The sequence below is a fragment of the Podarcis muralis genome, chromosome 1, assembly GCF_964188315.1.
Source record: "Podarcis muralis chromosome 1, rPodMur119.hap1.1, whole genome shotgun sequence".
Classification (NCBI taxonomy): domain Eukaryota; kingdom Metazoa; phylum Chordata; class Lepidosauria; order Squamata; family Lacertidae; genus Podarcis; species Podarcis muralis.
Window position 1 is genome coordinate 95,957,649 of NC_135655.1, and position 25,246 is coordinate 95,982,894.

The 25,246-nt window shown below is 41.3% G+C and overlaps 1 protein-coding gene across 3 annotated transcripts in view; it reads left to right on the top strand.

Annotated features, from left to right (window-relative positions):
- The window catches only part of MGAT5 (alpha-1,6-mannosylglycoprotein 6-beta-N-acetylglucosaminyltransferase), a 124,950-nt gene that overhangs the window by 85,739 nt on the left and 13,965 nt on the right, over positions 1–25,246 (top strand). For all 3 annotated transcript variants that reach the window (XR_013394518.1, XM_028744719.2, XM_077935637.1), the window contains exons 9-13: positions 1,057–1,191; positions 6,159–6,292; positions 7,239–7,372; positions 19,266–19,415; positions 24,674–24,820. Coding sequence is in view for 2 of the 3 variants with exons in the window: in XM_028744719.2 (XP_028600552.2) it covers positions 1,057–1,191; positions 6,159–6,292; positions 7,239–7,372; positions 19,266–19,415; positions 24,674–24,820 (700 nt within the window). In the remaining variant the exon portion in view is untranslated. The remainder of the gene's footprint in view (positions 1–1,056; positions 1,192–6,158; positions 6,293–7,238; positions 7,373–19,265; positions 19,416–24,673; positions 24,821–25,246) is intronic.

Here is a 25,246-nt window from a genome sequence, read left to right on the forward strand (position 1 = left end):
TTCCTGGTCTTTTTTTAACTCCTCTGCTGAGCTAACCAACGATAGCTTGTTTTCCAAACCCAAGTGCTGAGAACAAGCCTTGGCCGTAGCTCACAGTTAGAAAGAGCCTAACCACAAGGCCAGGTTTTGATGACGCACTAAATCAAACCATGGCTTAAGACGGGATGGGTAAAGTGACTGTGAACTTCTCTCCAGGAATCCACATGTTCTCACAGTCCTGGTAAAACCATAGTTTGACATATGGTGTTCTGTGAACCAGGCCAGCAAGATGTTAGATCAGCGCTGATAATTTGAGGGTTAGAATACTGCCTTGGGCAGGCTTTTGGAGTTGCAGTGACTCATGCTCAGACACTGGGAGCGGCCGCCGAGACCATATAACACCGGTCTTAAAAGACCTACATTGGCTCCCAGTACATTTCCGAGCACAATTCAAAGTGTTGGTGCTGACCTTTAAAGCCCTAAACGGCCTCGGTCCAGTATATCTGAAGGAGCGTCTCCTCCCCCATCGTTCTGCCCGGACTCTGAGGTCCAGTTCCGAGGGCCTTCTGGCGGTTCCCTCACTGCGAGAGACCAAGTTACAGGGAACCAGGCAGAGGGCCTTCTCGGTAGTGGCGCCCGCCCTGTGGAACGCCCTCCCATCAGATGTCAAAGCGATAAACAACTACCTGACATTCAGAAGACATCTGAAGGCAGCCCTGTTCAGGGAAGTTTTTAATATGTGACATTTTAGTTTATTTTTCATCTTTGTTGGAAGCCGCCCAGAGTGGCTGGGGAAACCCAGCCAGATGGGCGGGATACAAATAATAAATTATTATTATTATTATTATTATTATTATTATTATTATTATTGTTACTGTTCTTCAAAAATCCTATTGAGGCAATACATGCACACACACACACACACACACACACACACACACACACCGGTTTGTTAGTCATTCTGACTCTGGGAATGGAAAAATAAAAGCCTCACTGTTAAGACTAAATTTATTTCATTCTTATGTGTGAATGCAGGAATTCGGTGGAAATAAAGTTTTTCTTTTTTCTTACTATTAGGATTATGAAGAAGGTTGTTGGTAATAGATCTGGCTGCCCAACTCAAGGGGATAAAGTGGTGGAACTAATTTACATTGACATTGTTGGACTGACTCAGTTCAAGAAAACCCTTGGACCATCCTGGGTTCACTATCAGTAAGTATTCCTTTCTAAAGCAGTTTATCAGAAGGAATTGTGGTTCCATATATCTAGTGCATTTTTACAACTTTCTCCTCGTCGTTCCTGATGTTGAATCTGAATTTTTAAACTAGCCCTATTTATGTGCTACTCTCCTATAGAGCATTCACATAAGGCCATGACGCCAATGTCACATACCCAGGCTGTCCTCACATCTTGTGTGGATGTCGAGAAAAAACTCCTGTGTATGAGTAGCTTCTTTTTCACAGGAGCTCTGTTCATTTGCAGGTCTGTGCTCAACAAGCAGCCTTGCTCCTGCTTTAAAACACAAGTGCCCAACCTGTAAGAAATTGTATGACAGTACCCCCTTATGTCCCTCAAGGCCAGAGCGTTGGGAGTCTCCCCCCCCCCTCCTTCAGTGAAGTGGAACTGGAAGATTCCTGGATATCAGGAGGATAAATCTTGCACAGAGCAGAAATGTAATATTTTTTTCTTAAGACTAAGATTCCTGACTTATGCAAGCCTGAATCTGATTCTACTATGGAGTAGCTAAACCACTAATTGTCATTTATATGCCACTGAAGAAGAAGTTTGAAATGCATCTGGCAATTGGAGTCACTACTTTTTGCTGATTAGATTTATTAATCTCTGTTTTGTTATCTGTTTTGTTTTTCAGTATTTGATTATGCGTATCTGAAAGTATACTTAACCAAAATAAATTGTATTATTTTGCATTCTTCTTGCTTTTTAGTTGCTTTAGTTTTTTTGTGGTCAGGGTCACTCAGGTGTATCTCCAGACTTTATTTTGGTGCACTGTGAACAAACCTTGTATTCATACCCGCCCTTCTCCCCACTGACACCCAATTACTTCCTCTTACAAACAATCCAGGGCTTGTTTTTCTATCCAGAGTGGTGAACTGAACTACAGTTTATACTTGCTCTCCAAATCATGTTTTCAAATCAGCTTCAAGCTGTGGTTTGCCATTCTAGTTTGGAGTGAAAGCATAATCCATATTTGGATGACTCAAATGTAATAGGCTTGCAGGAAAATGGAAGTAAATATTTTTTTCAGATGAGCAAGGAGAGTGTGCATGTGTGTGCAAGCTTTATCACGTAACACCAAGCCACGGTTTGCAGTTGTGGCAGAACAGAGCCTGAAAAACATAATTGAAAATATGAATGGCCAACATATATTCACTCATTTTTCATTCATTTAGGTTTACATGAAACTGAGCAGATTCTGTTAGGAAGAAGATGGGAGGAAAAAATGTGCCTGACAAACTAAAACCTCATTGTTTTCCTTCTTCCTAGTTCATTAAATATATGAAATAACATGGATGTTTCAACTTTTCTTTGCTGCTTTTCTTTACCAAATGGTTCAAATTGAAAAAAGCTGTTTTTAGCATTTGAGGTACCGTAACTTGGTTAACTATTTATTTTGCAGCATGAACTGAGTAATGGAATAAAGTGCTTTGGAAAGCTATGGGCTCTGGAGGCATTTGTTGACGATGGGTTCCAACAATATCTTGCCTTTTCAGTTCAGGAAGTTGAATTAGTTATCCTTTGGCTTTCTTTAAGCTTTCTGTTTTCCAGTTATTCTTTGGTACTCTATAAAGTGGAAGTCAGCAAAACACCTCCAAGTGGTATAGCAGTAAAACTGCTAGCATATTTGCAAAGCTAAGTAGAGTCTGGTATGGTTTCAAATTGGATGGGAGACCAGGTGTTGAGATTCCTGCATTGCAAGGGTTGGACTAGATGGCCCCTGGCATCCCTTTCAGTCCTATAATTCTATGAAAAGTAGAGAAGAAGAAAACTTAACAGTAAAACTACTTTAGGAATCACATTATATACCTTTTCTTAACTTTGGTTTATTTTCCTTCAAACATTATTTTTGATAGCAGCAGTACTCAAACCTTTATTGCATTAGCAAACTGCCATAGCAAAATAAGACAATACAAAAAAGAAAAAAGACAAACTAGAGACAAGCAACCAAGCAAAATTCAGGTGTTTTGGCTGGCGTGGTGACATTTAAGTTACCCGAAGACAATAATGCAAAGATATAGTAGCCAGCGCCCAAAAACTAATATGCGGGTATATATAAAGCACAAAATGGCCCCAGAACAGACTCAGCATATTGAGTTAAAAGTAATAAAAGAATTAAAACAGGTCCAGGTCTAGGGCACGCTACCCTGTCAGAGTAGCCCTGAGTTTCAGAGCCTGCACTATGAAGATTGCCACCCCACGTGAGATTTGGGGATTTGCGTCCACAAGAAGCGATTTCAAACAGTCTTCCTTAGATGTAATGGTGGACGGGATCAAAAGGAGGAGCTTAGATCTTATTGGCTCATAAATAGGGCAGTAGAAAAAGAAATGTATGAAGTCCTCTACTTCATTCATTGTGCATGGACATAGACGCTGGGTAATAGGGGTCTTAGAGTAAATCCCCTGCAGGAAGGCCGTGGGTATAGAATGGAAGCGGGCCATAGTAAACGCTCTTCTCAAATTGGGCTCCGTCAGGTCTATCAAGTAGTTGGCAAGTGATCTTACCACTTTCACTTTAGGGAGCCACATGGAAAGGCGAGCTGAGGTGGACTGTGCCCGGTCCATGGCCTCGTCTCTTGTAAGAATCCAGGCCCGGATTTTATGTTTGTCCCAAGAGGACAGCGAGTCAAGATCTGGGAGAGAGTAGCGTGCAGTAATAGTAACCATGGCCTTGGACCATTTATTGCTTTGAGAACACGTTAAAAAGGCTTGCCTGGCTAGTAGGGAACCTGGGGCATTGATTAATTTACAATAAAAGCTAATAATTCTAATGTGGGCTCTCGCAACAATGGAGGGGACAGTGGCGTAGCGTGGGGGGTGCAGGGGGGGCCAGCCGCACCGGGCGCAACATCTGGGGTTAGGGCAAATCCATGGGTTAGGGGGCGCAAATCCACGGGTTAGGGGGCGCAAATTACTTGCCTTGCCCCGGGTGCTGACAACCCACGCTACGCCACTGGGAGGGGAGGCCCAGTTCTGTTCTTAACTGTGCTGCAACCGAGCCCTTGGGGAGATCCAGTATCTTCCGTGCAAAAGAGTTTTGTAGAATCTCCAGCCGTTGTAGTGTTTTTAAATTCCACCCCCAGATTTCAACCCCATACAGTAACATCGGGAGGACTTTGCTGATAAATGCTTTTCCGATTGGTGGAACCAGCTGGCCGCCTTTTGCATAGTAGAATTTCTCCAAGGCTTTGATGGTTCTGCGGGCAGCCAGGATGGTTGTATTTAGGTGAGCTGACCAGCTAAGCCCATGCTGAAAAATGATACCCAAATACTTGAATGCTGAACAATATTCAATAGAATGGCCCTCAAAATTTCAGAGTGACTTCCGAGTTTTCGTGCCAAAAGTAAGAATTTTGGTTTTGGCGAAATTAATTTTAAGGGAGTTGGTATCACAATATGTCATGAGCCCTCTGAGCGTGTTGTTTAAGCCCAGCTTGGTTAATGACAGTATCACCATGTCGTCCGCATAGAGTAATATGGGGATCTTGAGCTGTTGTAAGGAGGGGGCAGATTGATTTAGGGCCTTCATAGTTGTGACGATGTCATTGATATAGAAATTGAATAGAAAAGGGGCCAAGAGGCAACCCTGTTTGACCCCTTTATTCAGAGGGAAAGAATCAGAAAGAGCTCCCAGAGGGCCGAATTTTACTCTGGCCGATATGTCATTATGAATTTCCATAAGAAGGAGGAGGAGTCTCTTATCTATGCTGGTGTAACTAAGCTTCTGCCATAGCCTATCTCTGGGAATGGAGTCAAAGGCGGAGGTCAGGTCCACAAAAGCCGCGTGTAGTTTGCAGTTGAACCTGTTTAGGTATTTATCAATCAGGGTAAGTAGAACAAGACATTATTTTTAAGAGTGCACCATATGCATAACAGTGCATTAAAACTTGACTTGGTGATTCATTTCTTTGTTATCAGTTTTAATGCAACGGGGAGAATAATAAATATTATGTAACCTGTCACTGTATTTCAGATAGTTAATTCAGCCTACTCATTTTGCTAATCCTTATCTTCCAAGAATCATCCCACGTCCTGCATTTGGCTTAAAACCAAATGCTTTTATTCAAATCCCACTCTCCTTTCCACAGTATAACCCAACAGCTTCCTTCTGCTGTATGATTTATTCTACTAAATAATACGTTTGGTTCCCGACAAGCACTTGATGTAATCAAAAAATAATTCTGCTGCTGTAAAATGTTTTCACTGAAAGCGGTTGACATAAAGCTTTGAATTTCAGCTACCCAGTGCAGACTTAGGGGACTTAGAATGTGGAAGTATCATGGAAGCATAAAATAGAATCACAGAATTGTAGCATTGGAAGGGACACCGAGGGTCATCTAGTCCAACCCTCTGTAATACAGGAAACTCAGCTAAAGCATCCATGACAGATTGCCATTCAACCTCTGCTTAAAAACCTCCAAGGAAGGACAGTCCACTTCCCAAGGGAGTCTGATCCACTCTCCAACAGCTCTTATTGTTAGAAAATTCTTCTTTGTGTTTAATTTATTGCAACTCTTCTCTTCCCCCCACCCCACCTCTTGATCCCATTCCAACTCTGAAACTGCCTTTCAAATACTTTTTCTATCGAAACTTCTCAACAAAGTACTCCTAGGCCATTGTTGAGAAGTACTTCTAGGCCATTTTTCAGTGGACACGTGCAAATAAGAATAATAATACTTGGTATTTAGGGAGAATGGGCCCTTTCTAAGTCCCAAGATTGCTAGGTTTATGGTGTAAATTGGCCCGTGGTGTTGCTATCAGAGGCAGATGTTTACCATATTTTCTTTGGCATGAATAAATATGAATAGTAACCATGCTGATTTGTTGATGCATATCATGGTATTGCTTTTATTCTCGGTTATGCCAGAAATTTCTGTATCAGCTTTAGAAGGCATGGTCACCAATTACTAACACTGTTGTTGCCTTCCTTTATCTTTGCACAGGTGCATGTTACGAGTGCTAGATTCATTTGGGACTGAACCAGAGTTTAACCATGCTCATTATGCCCAATCTAAAGGCCACAAAACTCCATGGGGAAAATGGAACCTTAACCCACAACAATTCTACACAATGTTTCGTAAGTTCAAGTTGTTTACAAAAGCAATTTTTGCTTTTCGGAATAGGAGTTAGCCCTCGGAGTCCTCCAAGTCGAGATATTACATAAAAAAGAAGATATGTCCACATATTAAACTGTTTTTATAGGTCTGTAGTTATTTTGGTATCCTTCACTGTTAATATTACAAGTCTTTGAATATAATGAAAGGGTAAACATATATTCTAAGCACTTATTAAATGCTAGGGGCTGCATCCCTGCTCTCTTTGCTGGACCATCCCACCTACCCTTATCAACCCCCTCACCAAAGCCACCCCCTCCCCTTACGCATCATCAAGGACACTCTCTCCCCTTCCTCCTCTTCCCTTTTCTCCTTACACCTTGCCAAACATCTTGCTCACTTACCTGGGCCACCCATCCTCTGGCCTGTGCCACCTCCTGCCATTCTATCTCCCTCCTCCTCAGCCCCTTATGCTTCTGCCTTGGCTCAGGAGTTCTGAGCCCAGTTTTTTTTTTTACCATGCTGTACCTCACAGTGGCGCTGTGGGTTAAACCACAGAGCCTAGGACTTGCTGATCAGAAGGTCGGCGGTTCGAATCCCCGCCCGGTCAAAGCTCCTGCCCACCTAGCAGTTCAAAAGCACATCAAAGTGCAAGTAGTGCTGCTCTGGTTCGCCAGAAGCAGCTTAGTCATGCTGGCCACGTGACCCGGAAGCTGTAGGCCAGCTCCCTCAGCCAATAAAGCGAGATGAGCACCGCAACCCCAGAGTCGGCCATGACTGGACCTAATGGTCAGGGGTCCCTTTACCTTTACTTTACCTCACAGTGCTACCTGTCAACAGCCATGTGAATTGCAGCATGACAATATCCTTAGGAAAATGCATAATAGAAGATAAGACTTATGACAGTGTTGCAGTGATGCATAATGATGCAGTGCTGACTTTTTGTTTGTTTGGTCGATTGGTTTACAGCTCACACTCCAGACAATAGTTTCCTTGGTTTTGTTGTGGAACAATATCTGAATTCCAGTGACATCAAGCACTTCAACGTAATTAAAAGGCAGGACCAGTCGCTTGTCTATGGCAAAGTTGATAACTTCTGGAAGGTGAGTTGCTATGCTGAACAAATCCTTTCTTGGAAGCTCATTTTCAATGACGGAGCAGAACACAAAGTTGCAAGCTTAAACTGAGCTATATTTTAATTAGTGTTTGACAGGTACTTTTTAGAAAACAATGCCGGCAGATATTATCTGTTCAAAGAGGTTTTTAACAAAAGATGTAGCTCTTTAGTGCACAATTTTACGTCATTATATGTTCAGCCAGGTTTATTGCACCATGTTTATAACTAAAAGATTTGGAAGGCGAAAGGGACATGCCATTAATCTGTACCAAGCCATTAACTGGTTTATCATAATGTGTATGAGCAAGTACAAACATTTGACTCTTGTCTTCTCCCCTCTCCTCAATTCTCATGCATTGAAAAGAAACTTAGAGCTCCTGGTTGGCTTCTCAGTCAAACTACTTTCCATATTATATCTGAATATTGGAAACAAAAACTCTCCTAGCTGTACTTACTGGGTGGAATTCAACATCATGCTCTTCCAATCATTCTATCTGTGCAAGCATTACAACTTGTCAGGTGGAATGATTCCTCTCTCTCCTACCTCCTCATGTTGTTCAGGTGGTTTTACTGCCACCCCCCCCCCAAAAAATATATATATATACAAAATTCTGGGAGTGCGGGAGCCAAATTGTACATGTGGAAGTCCTTGAACAGAGCTTCTGTTGATGAGGCTGGTTAGGTGAATCCTGCCCACTATCTTTAACACACTATTACATGCACTGCTTCTGTGTTCCCATTTGTGAGATTTCTAGTGTGTGTGTCACATTCTTTTTACCAAAGGATCTCCAGCTAATTGTCAGCTTACAAATGCCTCCAACAAAAATCCCTGTTTGCAACACTCTCAAGTTTCTTTGTAATCAAAGTATTCACAATCCTGACAATACTGGAAGATAGAGGTCCTGATTTGTGCAGCTACACATTGTGAAGCCACACAACAGCCAATGGAGACTTACGCCAACTCTCTCATTTGTTATAAGTAATTGGTCTCTGGGTAGCAGCCTCTGGCCAAACTTGCTTGTGGATTCATGTGTTGTTGAACTTGTAGGTACTGAAAGAAAAACAGAAGAGTTGATTTCTTTAGTTTCAGTTATTATTTGTCTTTCCAAAATGCTCAAAGGAATTGCTTTTACATGTTTAAAGATCCATTGAATTAGGTATTATTTAAAAGTATTGTTTATGATAAAGTGTCAATGGTAGACTAGGCCATTGGCACTTCCAGAAATGATAACCTATGAGTTATCTTTTGCCTAAAGATTTTTTTTTTTTACTTGCTGACTTGCTGTTTCCCTGTAATCATAATATTAAATAATTCTCTTATTTTCACATGCACGGCAAGGTCTTGACTGAGTCAAATTTCTTAGCACTGACTTCAAGGCATTCTCCTCATCCAGATAGAACTGCAGAGAGAGAGAGAGCTGTGTGCTTACAAAAGAGATTTTCTTTTGTTCATTTCCCTTGAGAATTAAGCATACAGCTCCAGAGAACAAGGGCAAAAAAACAATCCTTGGTCACCTCTGGTCTGCTAGAAGAACAAACACCTTGGAGTATCCTTCCCCAGCCTATTGCCCTCTAGATGTTTAGGACTCTAGAGCCAGTGTGGTGTAGTGGTTAAGAGCGGTAGTCTCGTAATCTGGGGAACCGGGTTTGCATCTCCGCTCCTCCACATGCAGCTGCTGGGTGACCTTGGGCTAGTCACACTTCTCTGAAGTCTGTCAGCCCCACTCACCTCACAGAGTGTTTGTTGTGGGGGAGGAAGGGAAAGGAGAATGTTAGCCGTTTTGAGACTCCTTCGGGTAGTGATAAAGTAGGATATCAAATCCAAACTCCTCCTCCTCTTCTTCTTCCTCTTCTTCTTCTTCTTCTTCTTCTTCTTCTTCTTCTTCTTCTTCTCCTCCTCCTCCTCCTCCTCCTCCTCCTCCTCCTCCTCTAGCTCCTATCAGCCCCAGCTAGCATGACCACTGGTCAGTGATTATGGGAGTTTTAGTCCAAAACATCTGCAGGGTACTAGGTTGGGGAAGGCTGCCTTGGGGAGTTCTCCAAATTGCCCTCCATTCTCAGTAGAAAGGCTTCGTGTTGTCCCATTATTGCCCAGAGGGCACGGCCATCCTCCATAATACAACACAAGTATTCAGTGAAGCAAATGCAGCAAGTCCTACTCTGTGCAATTAAAGTGCTGTAATTTCTAGCTCTTCATAAGAGGTAGCTGCTGAGAGCCAGATGAGGTAATCTTAACCTTTTGTGCTTATATGTTGTCATTTTATTGGGTAAATGGCTAGTTGAAATGCAGTTGTAACAAACTGAATTATAATGGCATGTTAACAGCCAAAGGCAGCTGTGTTAGCATGTAAGCAAGAAGTTTCAAAATCCGGTTGGCCAACAACTTTATTGGACCTATCAAAACATTGCAAATTTGTTGCAAGCTTTTGAGTTGTCCAGACAAGATGTTACATAAAGCAGGAGGTAAGGGTTTTTCTTTGTTTGTTTTTAGTACAGAAAGGTTAGGCTAGATATTGTAGCATGTTTGCAGATGGATCTTGCAGGCTGGGTAAATCTCTCCTTGGTGCTACAAATACCAGGTTTTACACCTAGCATTCTAGAATAAAGAATCAATAGCTTGCAACCCAGATATGTACTTTAGTTACTGAAAGCGGGATCTCAGCTAGTCACAACGTCAAGAGTTTGGGTTGAGGAAAAGAATTAACTGGATTTGCGTTGTTTAAAAGTTCAATTTTGTGCGCACACAAAAGTAAAAAGAGTTGTTTATGCAAGAAGCCATCTCTGTTCTCTTACCTTCCAAAAGAGCTATCATCTATACCAAGCAGTGTCTGTAAATCACAGAGAAGGTACTTTAATACTAGCTTCTGAGTCTGGCTTGTTTGGAAGCCATTAGCCATACTCCCTTATTCAGACCAAAGGAGAAATTATCTGGTTTGTTTCACCGTTCAAGTGAAGGGAGAGGCAAAGGAGATGCATATCAACTGTATATATGCTGGCTTATTTGATCAGGATTTTATCATGCACACGCAGCCACAGATGTCATAGAGTGGATGCTACCCGGTTTTAAACTATTAGAGGACACTCAGTCAATCAGGTACATCTCCCTTTTATGCCATTAACCTACGACTAAAAGCTGCTTCTTAGATTAGAATGCCTAGGCATCCTGGGAAATTGTTGAATAAATCTCAAAAATAAATGGGTGGATATATGGTGTATACCAGTTTCCCTGAACCTGGTGCCCTCTCGCAGGGTGCCGTCTTGAACTATAACTCCCATCGGTGATGCTAGAAGTTGTTGGGGGAAGGCTGTTTTACAGTGTTGCATTTAGAATATTTAGGAAGCCACAGCCAATTCAAGCTGTCATACATGCATGTATGCAGTGGTGTACAGATGCAAATAGAAGCTTTTAACATGATGTCGTACATGGTGTGTATGTGCACATGTACATTATCTAGTGCTAAAGCAGCTCTAATAATTTCTTTGTGCAATTAAAATATTGTTCCTTAAGGAAAAACTAGTGTACGCGATTATCTTAAGCTGTTGCTCAGTTCTTTACAAAAACATGCCAGACTGAGGATTTAAGAGTACAAATTTAGGAGTACAGGTGTCATTTCAATTTTCAAGGGTTTCACAAATATTTTGAGTTTTGTGGGGCATCTTAGTTCTGGCTAGCAGCAGAAAACCGTGAGAGCTCTTCATAATTCATAGTACAGACCTTGGACATGTAGTTTCTTCATCCATACTGTAGTAATTTCCCGGGATTTCCCAGTGATTTAAAGCCACAGTGTACAAACTTCCTCAGTGAAAGCATTTCTCATTATACCTCCCATAGGGATAAATCTGCTAGGTTAAGTCCACTTCAAGAAGGCGCCATGGCAGAAGAAAAGAGACACAGAGAGAATGAATGAATGCCTAGTGGCCCCTTTGCCAGCCTATTTTGCCTGCCCGTTACAAAGCCTGAAGGCCTATCAAGACTTTTTCTCTGTGTGGCAGCTGTCTGTTCATTTCATTTGTTTAGCAGCATCTTGAGGTTTTGATTGTCCTATATTTGCCCATGGTTCTTGAGCAGAAAAATTATTTTCTTATTATTTAAGTGGTAGTTGTGCTGCTTTCATTGTGACTTTGAAGAAAAATCATTAACTTTTTCATCCTCATTTACGAACACTCAAGGTTTTTAGAGTGTGCTCCTTGTGCTAGAGTACACATTTTAGCAGCATTGGAAACTGTTAATTCATTTTCAGCTTTTGTGATTATGCATTCTGTTCTATTATCAGTACTAGGAGACTTTTAAAAGCCTCAATAAAAAAATGAGTATAATTAATCAGTGTATTTCCCAATGTGATTAGTAGTACATCAGAAGAACAGCCTGTCAGATAGACTTGGGTCTTGTACTCAAAAAGACGTATCAGATTTATTTTCAGATTTTTCTTTTAGTTTATTTTCCCCCAGCTCCCTCCCTTTCTTCCTTGGTTCCTTCCTTTCCTCCCTGTCAATTTGCCTGCCATATCCAGCATATTCGTATCCGTTGTTAAATGCCCCATCTGAAAATAGCTATTTCGAGAAATGTCAGTTAATGTCTCCTTGCATATTAACATTCACTATGGAAAAGATAATATATTATCTTAACCAGTATAGTGTTTGCCCTCTCACTTCCCTGGTCTACCCGCTATAGACAGATCTGAAATGAATACGGAATCCTTCTTCAATCCTTAGATCTTTGCTTTTCCTGGGGGATGAAAATATTCTAGTGCCGCTTGTTCTGTGTTACCCATCTTCCTAGCCTAATTAAAGACCATCTGGAGGATGCATGCTTGTAAGGGTAAGGGCAGTGACAGCAACCTCCTGATCATTACACCTCTCCAGGTTCCCAGCTGTTAAATGAACAGTTGTAACATGCAGGCAAAATGGATAATAGGTGGATAGAACTTGCTGCAGAATGTGAACAGTGTGTGGCATTGGTGGACAGTAGAGAAGAAATGGTATTTGTTTGTATTCAGTAGAATAGAGCTTCTTCCTCAAACATTTTGGATTGCAGGCTCCCATACACTCATCTTCTCCAGTTTACTAATGATACACACACACAAGCTCATCAGGCATCCTACCTCTCCAAATTTGGGGGAACGGAGCTGCTGATTTATACCAAATAGTCACTGCTTTTTATATATAGGGGAAAAGGGTGTTGGTACTCACCATGAAGTTATCATAGTAAGTGCTGCACTTTTAACTGAGGTGGGGTGGGGTGGAGGTGCTGGTACTATGTGCCATGGAGTAGTCCTAGCATAGGCAGATAAATTAGAGATGCAGGGAATAAAGATGATCTTTTCAACCTATTGAATTTGAATCATACTCTCCAAAGTTTGTCCTGCTGTACACAGTGCTTGTTCCTTGCTTAACATATGTTTGCAAATAAAGAGTCAATCTCTTAAATCTGCAAATCTGCAAATAATGATTAAATAGTTCATTGGAAGAATTTTCAACTGTAATTAAGATAAACCCAGATTTACATCTGTGCCAGCCCAGATTTCAGAGTAATGACTGCATTTGTATAGTCACATTTTTATCTATAAAATAAGGCCGAGTATTTGTCATGCTGTCTTTCTACAGTGGTTCTCTTGATGCTTACTACATTGTGCTATATTCATTCCTTAATTATCTTTGCTACACCAGGTTCATGTCTTTATATACCTTATGATAAACAGTGATAAAGTGCTTGAGCACCAGAACTAAGAATGCTATGTTCAAAAGCTATATCTATATTTGATTATTATTATTTTTTAATGACTAAGAATTTGGGGATAATTAAAATTGCAGCACAATCATCACCTCTAGTTTGTCCTTGATTGTTCATGAAATTTAGCTGTGATGCCATGCACAGAAAAGCCACTCACCCTAATTGTGGGATAATCCTAGGGTTGTTCCAAAGCCATGGCTAGATGACACGGGTGTTTCAGAACAAAATATATTAGGATTGTAAGGATTGTGTAGCAAATGCATAAGATCTGCATGCAGTCTTCCTAATAGATGGAATCTATTTAGTTAGATGGGGTAGAATAGGGATATGGATGGAAAGACTTTTCCTTGTGCAGTAGAGACAAAATATTTCACAAGATTCCACTCAGTTGGCACCTGTTTGAGGAAATAGCAGTTTACACATGTGTTTCTGGGAATGTAATTTGTTTTACAGAAGCTGTATTATTGAGAATGAAATCCAAGAAGGAATAACAGATCCTTCTGCCAAATTGAATTTATATAACTGGCACTCAGAAGCTCTTTTTGTATGCTTCGGCATTAAGCAGGATTGAAAAGAGAAAACATAGATAGATTTAAGATTCTACCATATTCCCTCGTGAGATTTTGAAAAAGTATCTGCTATTGAGAGTTACAATTAATTTCTAGTTCCACACATCTTGCTGCATTAAATGTGACATTTTAAAAATAACAAAGTTGTCCCCAATCATGTTCAGCTGCTTCAAATCTTTCCTGAAGTTTGTCTCATTTAATCTTGTAACAATAGCAAGACTTTTGATTTTTCTATCTGTAGTCACATCTGCAGGGCCGTTATGGAATACAGAACTAAAGACTAGAGGAGGGGTAGCCAACATGATGCTATCCCAACCGAGTTGGACACCTGTTCCTATCAGCCCCAGCCAAGGATGGTGGGAGTTTTAGTCTATCAACATCTGCAGGGCACTATGATAGGTATCCCTAGGCTAGAATTACTGGTCAATTCCACCTAAAGCAGATTGCTAATAAAATGTTGGGTTGCTGTGTCTGGGTTGTAGTGTTTAATCCTGCAAGTGAAACTGACATGATTGAATGCTGCTCCACTAGAAGGCATCATAATACATCAGAAGCTGTGCAGGAGAAAGCTAGACTAGCTCCTTTATGTCTAGCTTTCTACATGGAGGGTTTTGTTTTGTTTTTTGTATGGAGAAAAATTCCATTAAATCGTGAGATTTATCAACTCACTGGAAAACAGACCTTATATAAATGTGTGCATGTATCTATCTTTTAGAAATCTTGAACTTATATTTTAAAAAGCATGTGTTGTGGTCTCCAACCATGTATCCAGCTGTGTAGCAATAGTTATTTTTTAAAAAATGCTTCCAGTACAGGTGTCGCCAGCATGATGTTCTCCAGATGTTGTGGACATCAGCCCCAGCCAGCATGAGCAGTGGTCAGGAATTCTGGGAGTTGTAGTCCAACAACATCTGGAGAGCGCCATGTTGGCTACCCCTGTTCTCGTTTTCCATTGAATTCTATGAGAAGTCAGAGCATAGCGCTATAGAACAAGACTGCCTGGTGTGGTGACAATCAAGCAGTGAGGTAATGCTTGGGCTCCCCCCACGCACAGAGTATAGCTGGATTGCACTTTGTTCCTGTGGCTTTTAGCAGATCATTGATTAACAAGATTACTATTCTGTGGAGGTGACCTGCATAATTTTCAAATAATGCACATTTTTGCTAATTGTAGGTTGCCAAGTTGATGGCTCAGGCAGCTTTACCTTCTCCTCCTTACTATCTCCATTTAAAACAGAACACGTGTATTCTTTCTTTCCTTCCTATGTTTCTGCAGCTGATTACCGTAAAGAAAGCTTGTGGAAATTTGCCCCTTTCCCATTGAAAATTGTACGCCCCTCCACACACATTATATTTTCCAGTTTAATGTTGCTTTAAAAGGGACAAACTCATCAGGCTTTGTCATCCCATTCTCTGATGTGAAAGGTCTTGCATACGGAGGAGGGTTGTAGGTGGAAAATAATTGGCATAAAGTAATAACAGTTGTGTATTCGATGATCAACAGAAGTGCCTTCTGTAAATGGCAAGTTTATCGTAGCTGTCAAGAAGAAAGCAGCTGCTGGTTCTGCCCGAGGAATAAGAACCACTCTTTTGCGGCTCTGTGGTAGAGTTTAGTGTTGGGAGCCTAGCTTTTCTCTAAAAAGCCTTGGCAAATGAAGCTCCCTCTGGCTGTGCAGCACTGCACCCCTGGAGTGTCATTTGCACCTGGCCAGGAAGATATAAGATGCATGGACATAGATGTAGAGGTTTGCACACACATAAACATCTCTATCGGGACGCGGGTGGCGCTGTGGGTAAAAGCCTCAGCGCCTAGGGCTTGCCGATCGAAAGGTCGGCGGTTCGAATCCCCGTGGCGGGGTGCGCTCCCGTTGTTCGGTCCCAGCGCCTGCCAACCTAGCAGTTCGAAAGCACTCCCGGGTGCAAGTAGATAAATAGGGATCGCTTACTAGCGGGAAGGTAAACGGCGTTTCCGTGTGCTGCGCTGGCTCGCCAGATGCAGCTTTGTCATGCTGGCCACGTGACCCGGAAGTGTCTCCGGACAGCGCTGGCCCCCGGCCTCTAGAGTGAGATGGGCGCACAACCCTAGAGTCTGTCAAGACTGGCCCGTACGGGCAGGGGTACCTTTACCTTTACCTTTAAACATCTCTATCGGGGGCCTGGCTGTGGGGTTTGTGCCATGCCCCCTTTGGCCTCATTGGGCATTTTGGAGGCCCGATGTTCTGAGTTGTGGGGCCCTTAGCCTGGATACCTCATGTGCCTTGAGTTGTAAGGCCCTGGCATGAGACAGGGTCAGGAAGGCATCCCTGTTCACTGGAAGCTAATGCCTAGGCAATGGAGCTATGCCTGGTCGTTACCCTTGCTGAGGACAGGACTTGGTGCATCCAAGGCAGTCATAACAATAATAATTTATTATTTATACCCCACCCTTCTGGCTGGGTTTCCCCAGCCACTCTGGGTGGCTCCCAATCAAATATTAAAAACACAATACAGCATTAAATACTTCCCTAAACAGATCTGCCTTCAGGTGTCTTTTAAAAGTAGGATAGTTGCTTATTTCCTTGACATCTGATGGGAGGGTGTTCCACAGGGCAGGCGGCACTACCGAGAAGGCCCTCTGCCTGGTTCCCTGTAACCTCGCAGTGAGGGAACTGCCAGAAGGCCCGCGGCGCTGGATCTCAGTGTCCGGGCTGAACGATGGGGGTGGAGACGCTTCTTCAGGTATACAGGACCGAGGCCGTCAATGGAAATTAGCTGATTGCACTGTTTCATTTGCAGCGCAGAAGTTAAGTTAATAAATATGTGGCCTTAGTTTGACCCATTTTATGTATCTTGTCTCTCTATTCCAGTTGCAAACAAGTACTAGCCCTGCCTATCCTAATCTGTGTCAAAAGATTTAACAAGTCCATTCTGTTTCTAAGCAACCTTTCCTTAAAACGTTTCTTCTGTTCCCACCATCCCTTCCTCCTGCCCTTTGAACACTGAAAAAGAACTAAATCTCAGATAATTCACTTGGTGTGTGAGCTGATCCTTGAAATTAAAAAAGTATTGTAAATTCTAAATGGATTAAGAAATTAAAATTTATAATACTGTACAAAAGAAAATATGACATGATTTACTATTATATTCATGGTAACCACATCGTGCTCTAAAACACTTTGGATTAGAATATGAACATTCCTATGGAGCAGGGGTGGGTAGTCTTTTCTGGCTAGATATTTATCTCTCTCACACATACCCCACCATGGACTGAAGTTGATAGCTGCTATCATAGTGATGTTGAGAGATTCTTCCTTTTGAAGACACACACACACTCCATCGTTGATTGGACTTCAAAGCATACTGTGGGGCTTTCAAATAGCCCTTTTGTAAACATCCACCAATGGGGATGTTTACAAAGGGCTTTCTCTCTCTCTCTCTTTCTCTCTCTCCCTCTCTCTCTCTCACACACACCCTTGAGTTTCTCCTTCAAGTCTCTGCAGAGTTTTGAAGGAGAAATGTGGGAGGGATGTGTTGAAAGTATCGAGCAAGGCATGCTCCTACTGCCTGTTGGTTGATCCCAAATGCCCCCCTCCACGTTTTTCCTTCAAAGCACAGAGATTTAAAGGAGTAGTGTGAGTGGGGTGTGTGTGTTGAAGGTGTTCTCATAGTACCCATCACCTGGGAATGCATCTTGCTTGATCAAAGGAACAACCAAGAGCTTTAATCTCACCTTAGCATCTGTCTGAGCAGCCCCATACTGATCTTGATTCAAGCTCTGTTTCAAAGACCACAGTCATTTAAATAATGTGTGAGAGTTTGTAGATGCTAGAATTGTTATTGTCGTCATCAGCACCATTATTAAAATTTCCTACCGGCTCTTCACCATAAGGTCTAAACATGGGTTACATCAAGAACACCATACAATTTTTTAAAACGTAACAACCATACAAAACAAGTTAATTAGGTATACTTCTCTTTAAGGAAGAATTTGCATTAAAAAAAACAAAAACTCCAACCTGATTGAGTTTAATGAAATCAGAAAAATTAAGCCAAGCTGTTTAATTCTTTTTTTCTGGCTTGGGTTTTCATGAAGACAGGGTTTGGAATTTACAGATAAGCCCAGGAACTGGCTGTGTGTACTATAGTGGGGAAGTGAGCAAGGGAAAGAGATCTGAGCTCCAAGGAAAGCTAGGTGGAAGCATGTTCAAGGAAGGGGTCTGAAGACTGCTGAAATCTTGGGATCAAAAACTGATGGGAGTTGTAGTCCAAAAAGGAGGACAATTTTTTAAGACCAAAGGGAAGACCAAATCATCATCTCCTCCTTTACTGGATGTGTGATCTTCAACAGCAATAGAGAGGGATTTTTGAGTGGTGGACCGTCAACTACAAAACACCCCCTCCCCCCGCAAAGAGGCTTGCCTGGCAGGGCACCAGTGTTGCCATGTGGGAGGGACCATTTTGGAAGCAAATAATTTTAATGGGTTTCTTTCTGGGTGGGGCACTTTCTGGATTTTATTTATTGTCCTATTGCCCTGTTAAGATCACTGATCACACACCATCATGAAAACCCCAAAAGAATGAAGTGTGGTATTGAAATCTTGAAATAAATTTTAATTAAATAAAACTTCTTACAATAGATTTACTCTTCGTTAGAAGATGTAATAGCTAGTGTGTTTTGTGTTCTTAAACTGATAATTCAAATATATGTGAAGATGCTTGGATTTTACAGGGCTCAAGGCAGGAAGATTCTTCCTAGTCTCCTGTAACCTTTGAATGAGCATCTGTGCGTGGCTTTTAACCAACAAACAGGGAATAGTGTGTTGCTGTTGCATGTGATGGAACTGAGGGATGCAAAACACAAACTTGTGCTTTCTGATCCCAGTGGATACAAAGGGTACATTTACTTCTCAACTAGAAACCAGACTTTGAGGTTGCTGATTTACACAGTTGAGAAGTCTCATTCATGCAATATGTTTCAAGGGTTATTCTATACTGAGCACTTCACAATCCATCTTTGAATGAGTTCTAGAGAAAAGGAAAGCAGGTCAAGGGGTTTTTTTATGAAATAAATTTCTTCGAAACAAAGCACCTAGTTTTCCACATTGCTTCAAGTCCTAGGATATGGGGGGAAACCAAGAGACTTTGTGGCTCTAGAGAAGAATTTTTAAATGCCACCATGTACGTAATGAGCAGCGTGACTCCAGCATTAAGCTTTTGTGAACTGGGGATGATAAGAGGGATTCTTTTTTCTTCAAAGCACTTGCATAGGCGGAGTTAAATTTGGGAGAGGATCAGTAATTATTTCGTGTGGCTCAGATGTGTGGGGCCCAAAACTTAGCATAACCACTCTTCTTGGTGAAATAAGAGCTTAGATTTTAACTAGTTCCAATGGTGGGAGTACTGATGGGGTACTGCAGCATTTTTTGCTGATCTGACCACTGCTACAGCCCCTTTGCCCCTTGAAATTCTGTTCCGTAGGATCAGGGGAGTCTTGGAGCAGCAGGAGATATTGTATTGTGTAGTGGTGGTGGGTAATTAGATAGATAGGCCTCTGCATTATGTGAAGACTCAGTTTTGGTTGGCTTATGTTTCCTTACTAGGATAAGAAAGCTTATTTGGATGTCATTCATACCTATACAGAAGTTCATGGAACTGTCCACGGGACAAGTACTGTCTACATGCCCAGCTATGTTAAAAACCATGGCATCCTCAGTGGCCGGGATTTGCAGTTCCTGCTGAGAGGGACAAAGGTAAGTTGGCTGGTATGCAAAAAAGAAGAAGAAGCAAAACCCCAAAAGATTAAAATACATGTACATTCAAATGCATTTACTCCCCCCCCCCCATGAAGCGCTTGGCACATTATGCTTATTGTACCATAACAGCTCTAAACATTTGCCAATGTCCAGTGTTCCAAAGATTCCACTGGTTTCAATTTCTTATTGGGATGGTGCTTCATATGTGTGTTAAGTTTGTTTAGAAAAATGAAAAGCTTTCACTGTTAAATGTCCGCCCCTCCACCCTCTAGAAGTTTTGCATGCATGAGAACCAAGTTTGATGATTTCAGAAACACTCCCCCCACATAAACTCACTTCATAATTTGGCTCAGCAAACTTGAGGCAAAATCCCTCTCACACAAATACACACAAATAGCTGTTTATTCTATTATGTTGTGTTTCTGTTATGCTACTTTTTATTTACCTATCAGCCTGAAAAGGTTCCCAAGGCAGCTCACAAAGAACAAATAAATGTGAATACAAAATAATTCAAATGCAGACAGTACAAGTGACAAAAATTCAACAAAAATCTTAATATTTCAAAAGTATTAAACACCAAATACATCTGTGTTCCTGCCAAAAAAAGCAAAGAACATTTCCACAAAAATACTGAAAATATTCTTTCAAAAAGGCCAAAAGGATTTGCTTGCATGGGATCTTTTTGAAAGAAGATTTTCATTTAAAGTGAAGCAAAACATCACTCAGTAAAATAATTTCCTTTCTTATTGAAATGGTGGTATGTGCTGCTTATAATTTTGATCCAATTGGTGAAGTTTGTAGTGCCGTTACTTCCAAGTTACACTTCACAGATGGTAGCAGCTATTTAATATGAGTGGAGGACAGTTGGTGCTGTATTTATTATTAAGTGGTAACAGAAGCCCCTGTGCTGTCAAGACATGTGAGCTACACACTCTCCCCTAAGGAGCTTTTGTTAAATAAGTTGACAGCATATAGAACAGAAAAGATGTTCCAACAGCGTCGAGGTAAAAAGTGAAGAATGCTTATCTACCCATCCAGTATCATTTTCTGTAACTAATTAAAACTCAGCCACTGCTGAATTGTTGGTGACATTTTAAAGTCCTTTAATTAATGGTTCGGCCATGTTTCTGCTGCTGCTAATTAAAAGATATAATTTAATTGCTTATCAGACTTGTCTACCTTTTTTGTTTGCTGCATGGGAATGCAGAAATAGATCAGGTTGTTCTCTGTAAATGTTGAGCCCATTAAATCTGCTTTTTAAAAAAAGAGTGGGAACTCATAATGCAGGAGGTTTTCTTTTCCTGTATTTCACTGTCAGCCTCTCCACAAAAGGCACTCTGTAATAAGGGTTATAACATTTTGCAGCCAGATGGCACTTTGCCCTATTTTTTCTTTTGAAGAGGTATATTGAAGAGGTATATTCATAATCTATACTAAAAATTTGTTGCTTTAATATCCAGTATTGTTCATCTCAAAAGAGCCTGAATACTGCCCACTTAAGACTTACAAGTTAATAATTCTCAGCAGCAGCCTTTGCCAGGAGCTTTTGGGGATTAAAACTTGCCCCTCTCCAATGGCAAGGATCATTGCAGGATGTCCAGATCAAGATTTGTGCATGGAAGCTCATGTTCCAACAAAGGTGCCTTCAAATGATTACCTTTCCCCTCTGTCATATGGGGTTCCAGAGCCATCTGGAGACTTTAAGATGTGACAATTTGCTGAAAGTGTGATGGCTGGAAAGACCCATTCATGTGGCCATGCTAGGTGAGGACTTCCTTTTTTCAGAAGAAAGGAGGAAAGAGTAAGATAGATTGGTCTTAGCCAGCAGGAAAGAGAAAGTCAGGACATTTAAGTAGCAGAAACTTTGGGAGAAAGTGGCCAAATAATTCTCAGATTCATCAAAAGTGAATGAGTTGAATTTCAGGGGAGAAACCCTGATTTTAATAAGCTCAGAGAAATACTAGATAGGGAAATTCCTCAGGTAGTCAAGAGTTCCTGAAGAAGGGAGGCACAGCTAAGAGAGAGAGATTGAGAGAGTAGTATACAAAAGGCAATGTGAAAGTATAGTGAGGAGCTAAAAATAAAAAGGTCATTTTTAAGGGAAGACAGGTAACCAAGGACAAGTGCAGACAAGGAATCCAGACTTGTAGAGACAGTGTCAGGAAAGCTAAAACTCAGAATGAGCTGAAGCTGGCTAGAGATGCAGAGAGCAACAGAAAGGGTTTTTCAGGTACGTACAATGGACTTCTCAGTAAGAATGGTGAAATGCTAAAGGGCGACACAGAGAAGGCAGCACTGCATAACTTTGGTCTTGCCTTCATCTCTCAAAAAAGGAAGTGTGCAACCTTGCATAATTAGCATAATTAATGAAGGTCAGGATTGCAGTTCAGATAGATAAAGAATTAGTCAATAGAAACAAAGATGCAGAGTTCAAGTATTGAGGGCCAGACAAATTGCACCCTAAAGTACTAAAGCAGGGGTCAGCAAACTCATTCAGCAGGGAACTGGTCCACTGTCCCTCAGACCTTGTGCGGCGCCGGACTATATTTTGAAAAGGGGGGGGGGGAATGAACGAATTCCTATGCCCCACAAATAACCCAGGGATGCATTTTAAATAAAAGGACACATTCTACTCATGTAAAAACATGCTGATTCCCGGACATCTGCGGGCAGGATTGAGAAGGCGATTGGGCCGGTTCTGGCCCCCAGGTCTTAGTTTGCCTACCCATGTACTAAAGGAACTCACTGGTGTACTCTGATAACATTTGTCTATAATATTTGAGAAATCCTGGAGAACAAGTGAGAAGAGGCAGGACTGCCCAATTTTCAAAAGCTTAGGGAAAGGTGAATCAAGGAAACTACATAACAGTCAGTCCAGTTTCATTACCAGGGAAGATACTTAAATATATTATAAAGGAGTCAGATTGAAAGCATCTTGATGATAATGCAGTATTAGTAGAAACATGTATAAATTTGTAATTAATAATCCTGCCAGAATAAATTTATCATCTTTGTTGAGTTACAGGTTTGGTGGGTTGTGGGATGCTCATGGTATGTCTATATTTCAGCAGAGACTTTGACAAAGTCCCCCCCATTGTACCTTGGTTAGCAAACTGTTTAAATGCAGGCTAAATGACATTGCTGTCAGGTGGATTCACAGCTGGTGTGAAATTGTACTCATTAGTGGTTCCTCATCAGACTGGAACGAGGTTTCAAGTGAGGTGCTGCAGGGCTGTGGCTTCAACTTTTTATAAATATAAAAGGGTGGAATGAGTCATCAAAATAACACAAAACTAGGAGAGAGAACCTCTCAGAAGATTAAAATAAAATTCAAGTTGACCTTGACAGGATGGGAACCTGGGCTGAAGCTGACCAAACGAAGTTCGGTAAAGACTAAGGCAAAATTCTTCAGTGTGAGAGAAATCAAATGCACAGGTATAGGACAGATGATCCGGACTTGGCAGTAGTTCTTGCAAGCAGGACCTCAGGATTGTAGCCAGCCACATGCTGAAATGAGTCAGCAACATGAAGCAGCGGCAAAGAAGAAAAAATTGGCTTTAGACTGCATCAATAGAGTCATAGTTTCCAGGACATGGAAAGTAAAGTAATTAAGTTCCATTTTATTCACTAATCAGACCCCAATGGAGCACAGTGTCCCATTTATGAGTGCTACACTTTAATAAAGATACAAACAGAGTGGAGTGGGTTAGACGAGAACAATGATTATGGTGAGCAGTATAAAAAAACAAGTTTTATGAGGTAAGGTCAAGTCAGGGATTGGAGTCTGCGCCTCTTCAGGTGTTTTTGGACTGCAGCTGCCATCATCTCTGATGACTGGCCATGCTGGCTAGGGCTGATGGTCATGGGAGTTCAACAATACCTGGAGGGCTACAGGTTAGCCTTCTTTGGGTTAAAAGAACGGAGAATGTTTAGTCCAGAGTTTCCCAAACTTGGGTCTCTAGCTATTTTTGGACTACAATTCGCATCATCTCTGACCACTGCTAGCTAGGGATGATGGGAGTGGTTGTCCAAAAACAGCTGGAGACCCAGGTTTGGGGAACCCTGGTTTAGCCAAAGGAGAGAAGACCAAGGGGCAGGATAGCACTCATATAGATGTCTGAGGAGTAGCCATGTAGCTCTCGGTTTCCTGCATCAGGCTGGGGTTAGACAAAATGGTCTATAAGACCAGGTACTTCTACGCAACTTTCTTTCAGGTGACTTTTTGCAGACCACTCACACTCCCTTCTTTCATCTCTTACGCTAAACTATTTCCAAGAACAGCCTTTCCACACAGCTTTCCAAGTAGTTTGAGCTGGACTCGCTGTTGTAGACTAAGTACACATTCCTGCAAACTTTGCTGCCACCTGCTGTTGGTCTTTGGAAGTCTAGTGCTGTTTGAAGAATATGCTTATTCAAGAATGCCACCCTGCTCAGCTACTCTATGCAAGACATTTTAAGCCATTTGTGTAGTAATCATTGTGTGCCACAAGTTCAAGCAAAGTATTTGCTAATTCCCCAAAGACATATTTCCTCCTTATGCCAGGATCTCATGGTGGTTCTTTTACTCTGTGATGGGCCTAGAATGTCTTGAGGTCTGTGAATTGTGGTTGTGGATGAAGTGGACTTCGGTCAAAGCTTAGGACTTGGTGATATGTGTTACCAAAAAAGTGGGTGAAAATACATTCTCCCAATAATGGAAAGACAGTGTGCCTTGCTCCACCTTTTTTCACTGCATTTTGGCTGTAAAGAAATCTAAAAATATGATGTCCCCTTCTTCCTTTCCCTCCCTTGCCCACTACAAAAATATTGGAAATAGAGTGCTTTATAAAACTTGTTTTTAATTTAGAGAAGGTTTTATTTTAGGAAAAGGGTTTCATCATTTTCACTTTCGCCCGTTATAGAAAGGTTATCAGGTTTGCAGTATATTTTCATGGCTCTTTCAGGAGAGTGGCATGTTGCAAAAGCAAGCACCTTTTGCAGTCATCAGATATAGGGCAGGAAGCTGCCTTACTTTGTGAGTTAGATGTCCAGGCTGACCCTCCTGTTATGTCACAGGCAGCCTCCCCAAACCACCTGTACTTGTGTCAATAATAAATACAAAAGAATCGATCCATGCAACATTGCATAAAAGAATACAAGTAAGCTAACGTAATTTTACAGTTTAAAACTAATCAGGAAAGGGAATAATGTCTAACATTAAATGTAGCAGAGAAAATGAAGTAAAAACTAATATTATGAGTGTTTCTATTTTACAGCTCTTTGTTGGTCTTGGTTTTCCATATGAGGGACCTGCCCCTCTAGAGGCCATTGCAAATGGATGTGCATTTCTGAATCCAAAATTTAATCCACCCAAAAGCAGCAAAAACACAGATTTCTTCAAAGGCAAGCCAACACTCCGAGAGGTAAGCAATCAACATCCATATTCACAGTTTTCTATTGTGTGTACTGCTGGTTGGACATGTCAACAGTAGCTTTTGTAGCACATCCTTTTTTAAATTTTCAAGCATCACCAAAGTATGGGATTTCATTGCTATTAACATAGCAAACTCTTGGTCTGGGATTGTTTCCTTCTGAGCCTATATCCTGCAATTACTTTTAGACATTTGTATCTAGAATAGTATCAGTGCTCAATTCTTTCAATTGGTTCAGTTTACACAGAAAATCCCCATTGCTAAAAACAAAAACAATGTATGAAAATCTTAAGAGTGTAATTCTAAGCAGCCCACAGGTGTTGTTTTTTTGTGTGAGGTGGTTTGCACAATTATTTAGCTTTATGTACACAAAATGCAAGGAAGTTAAACTCTGTCCAATTTCCAGCAAGGGGGGAA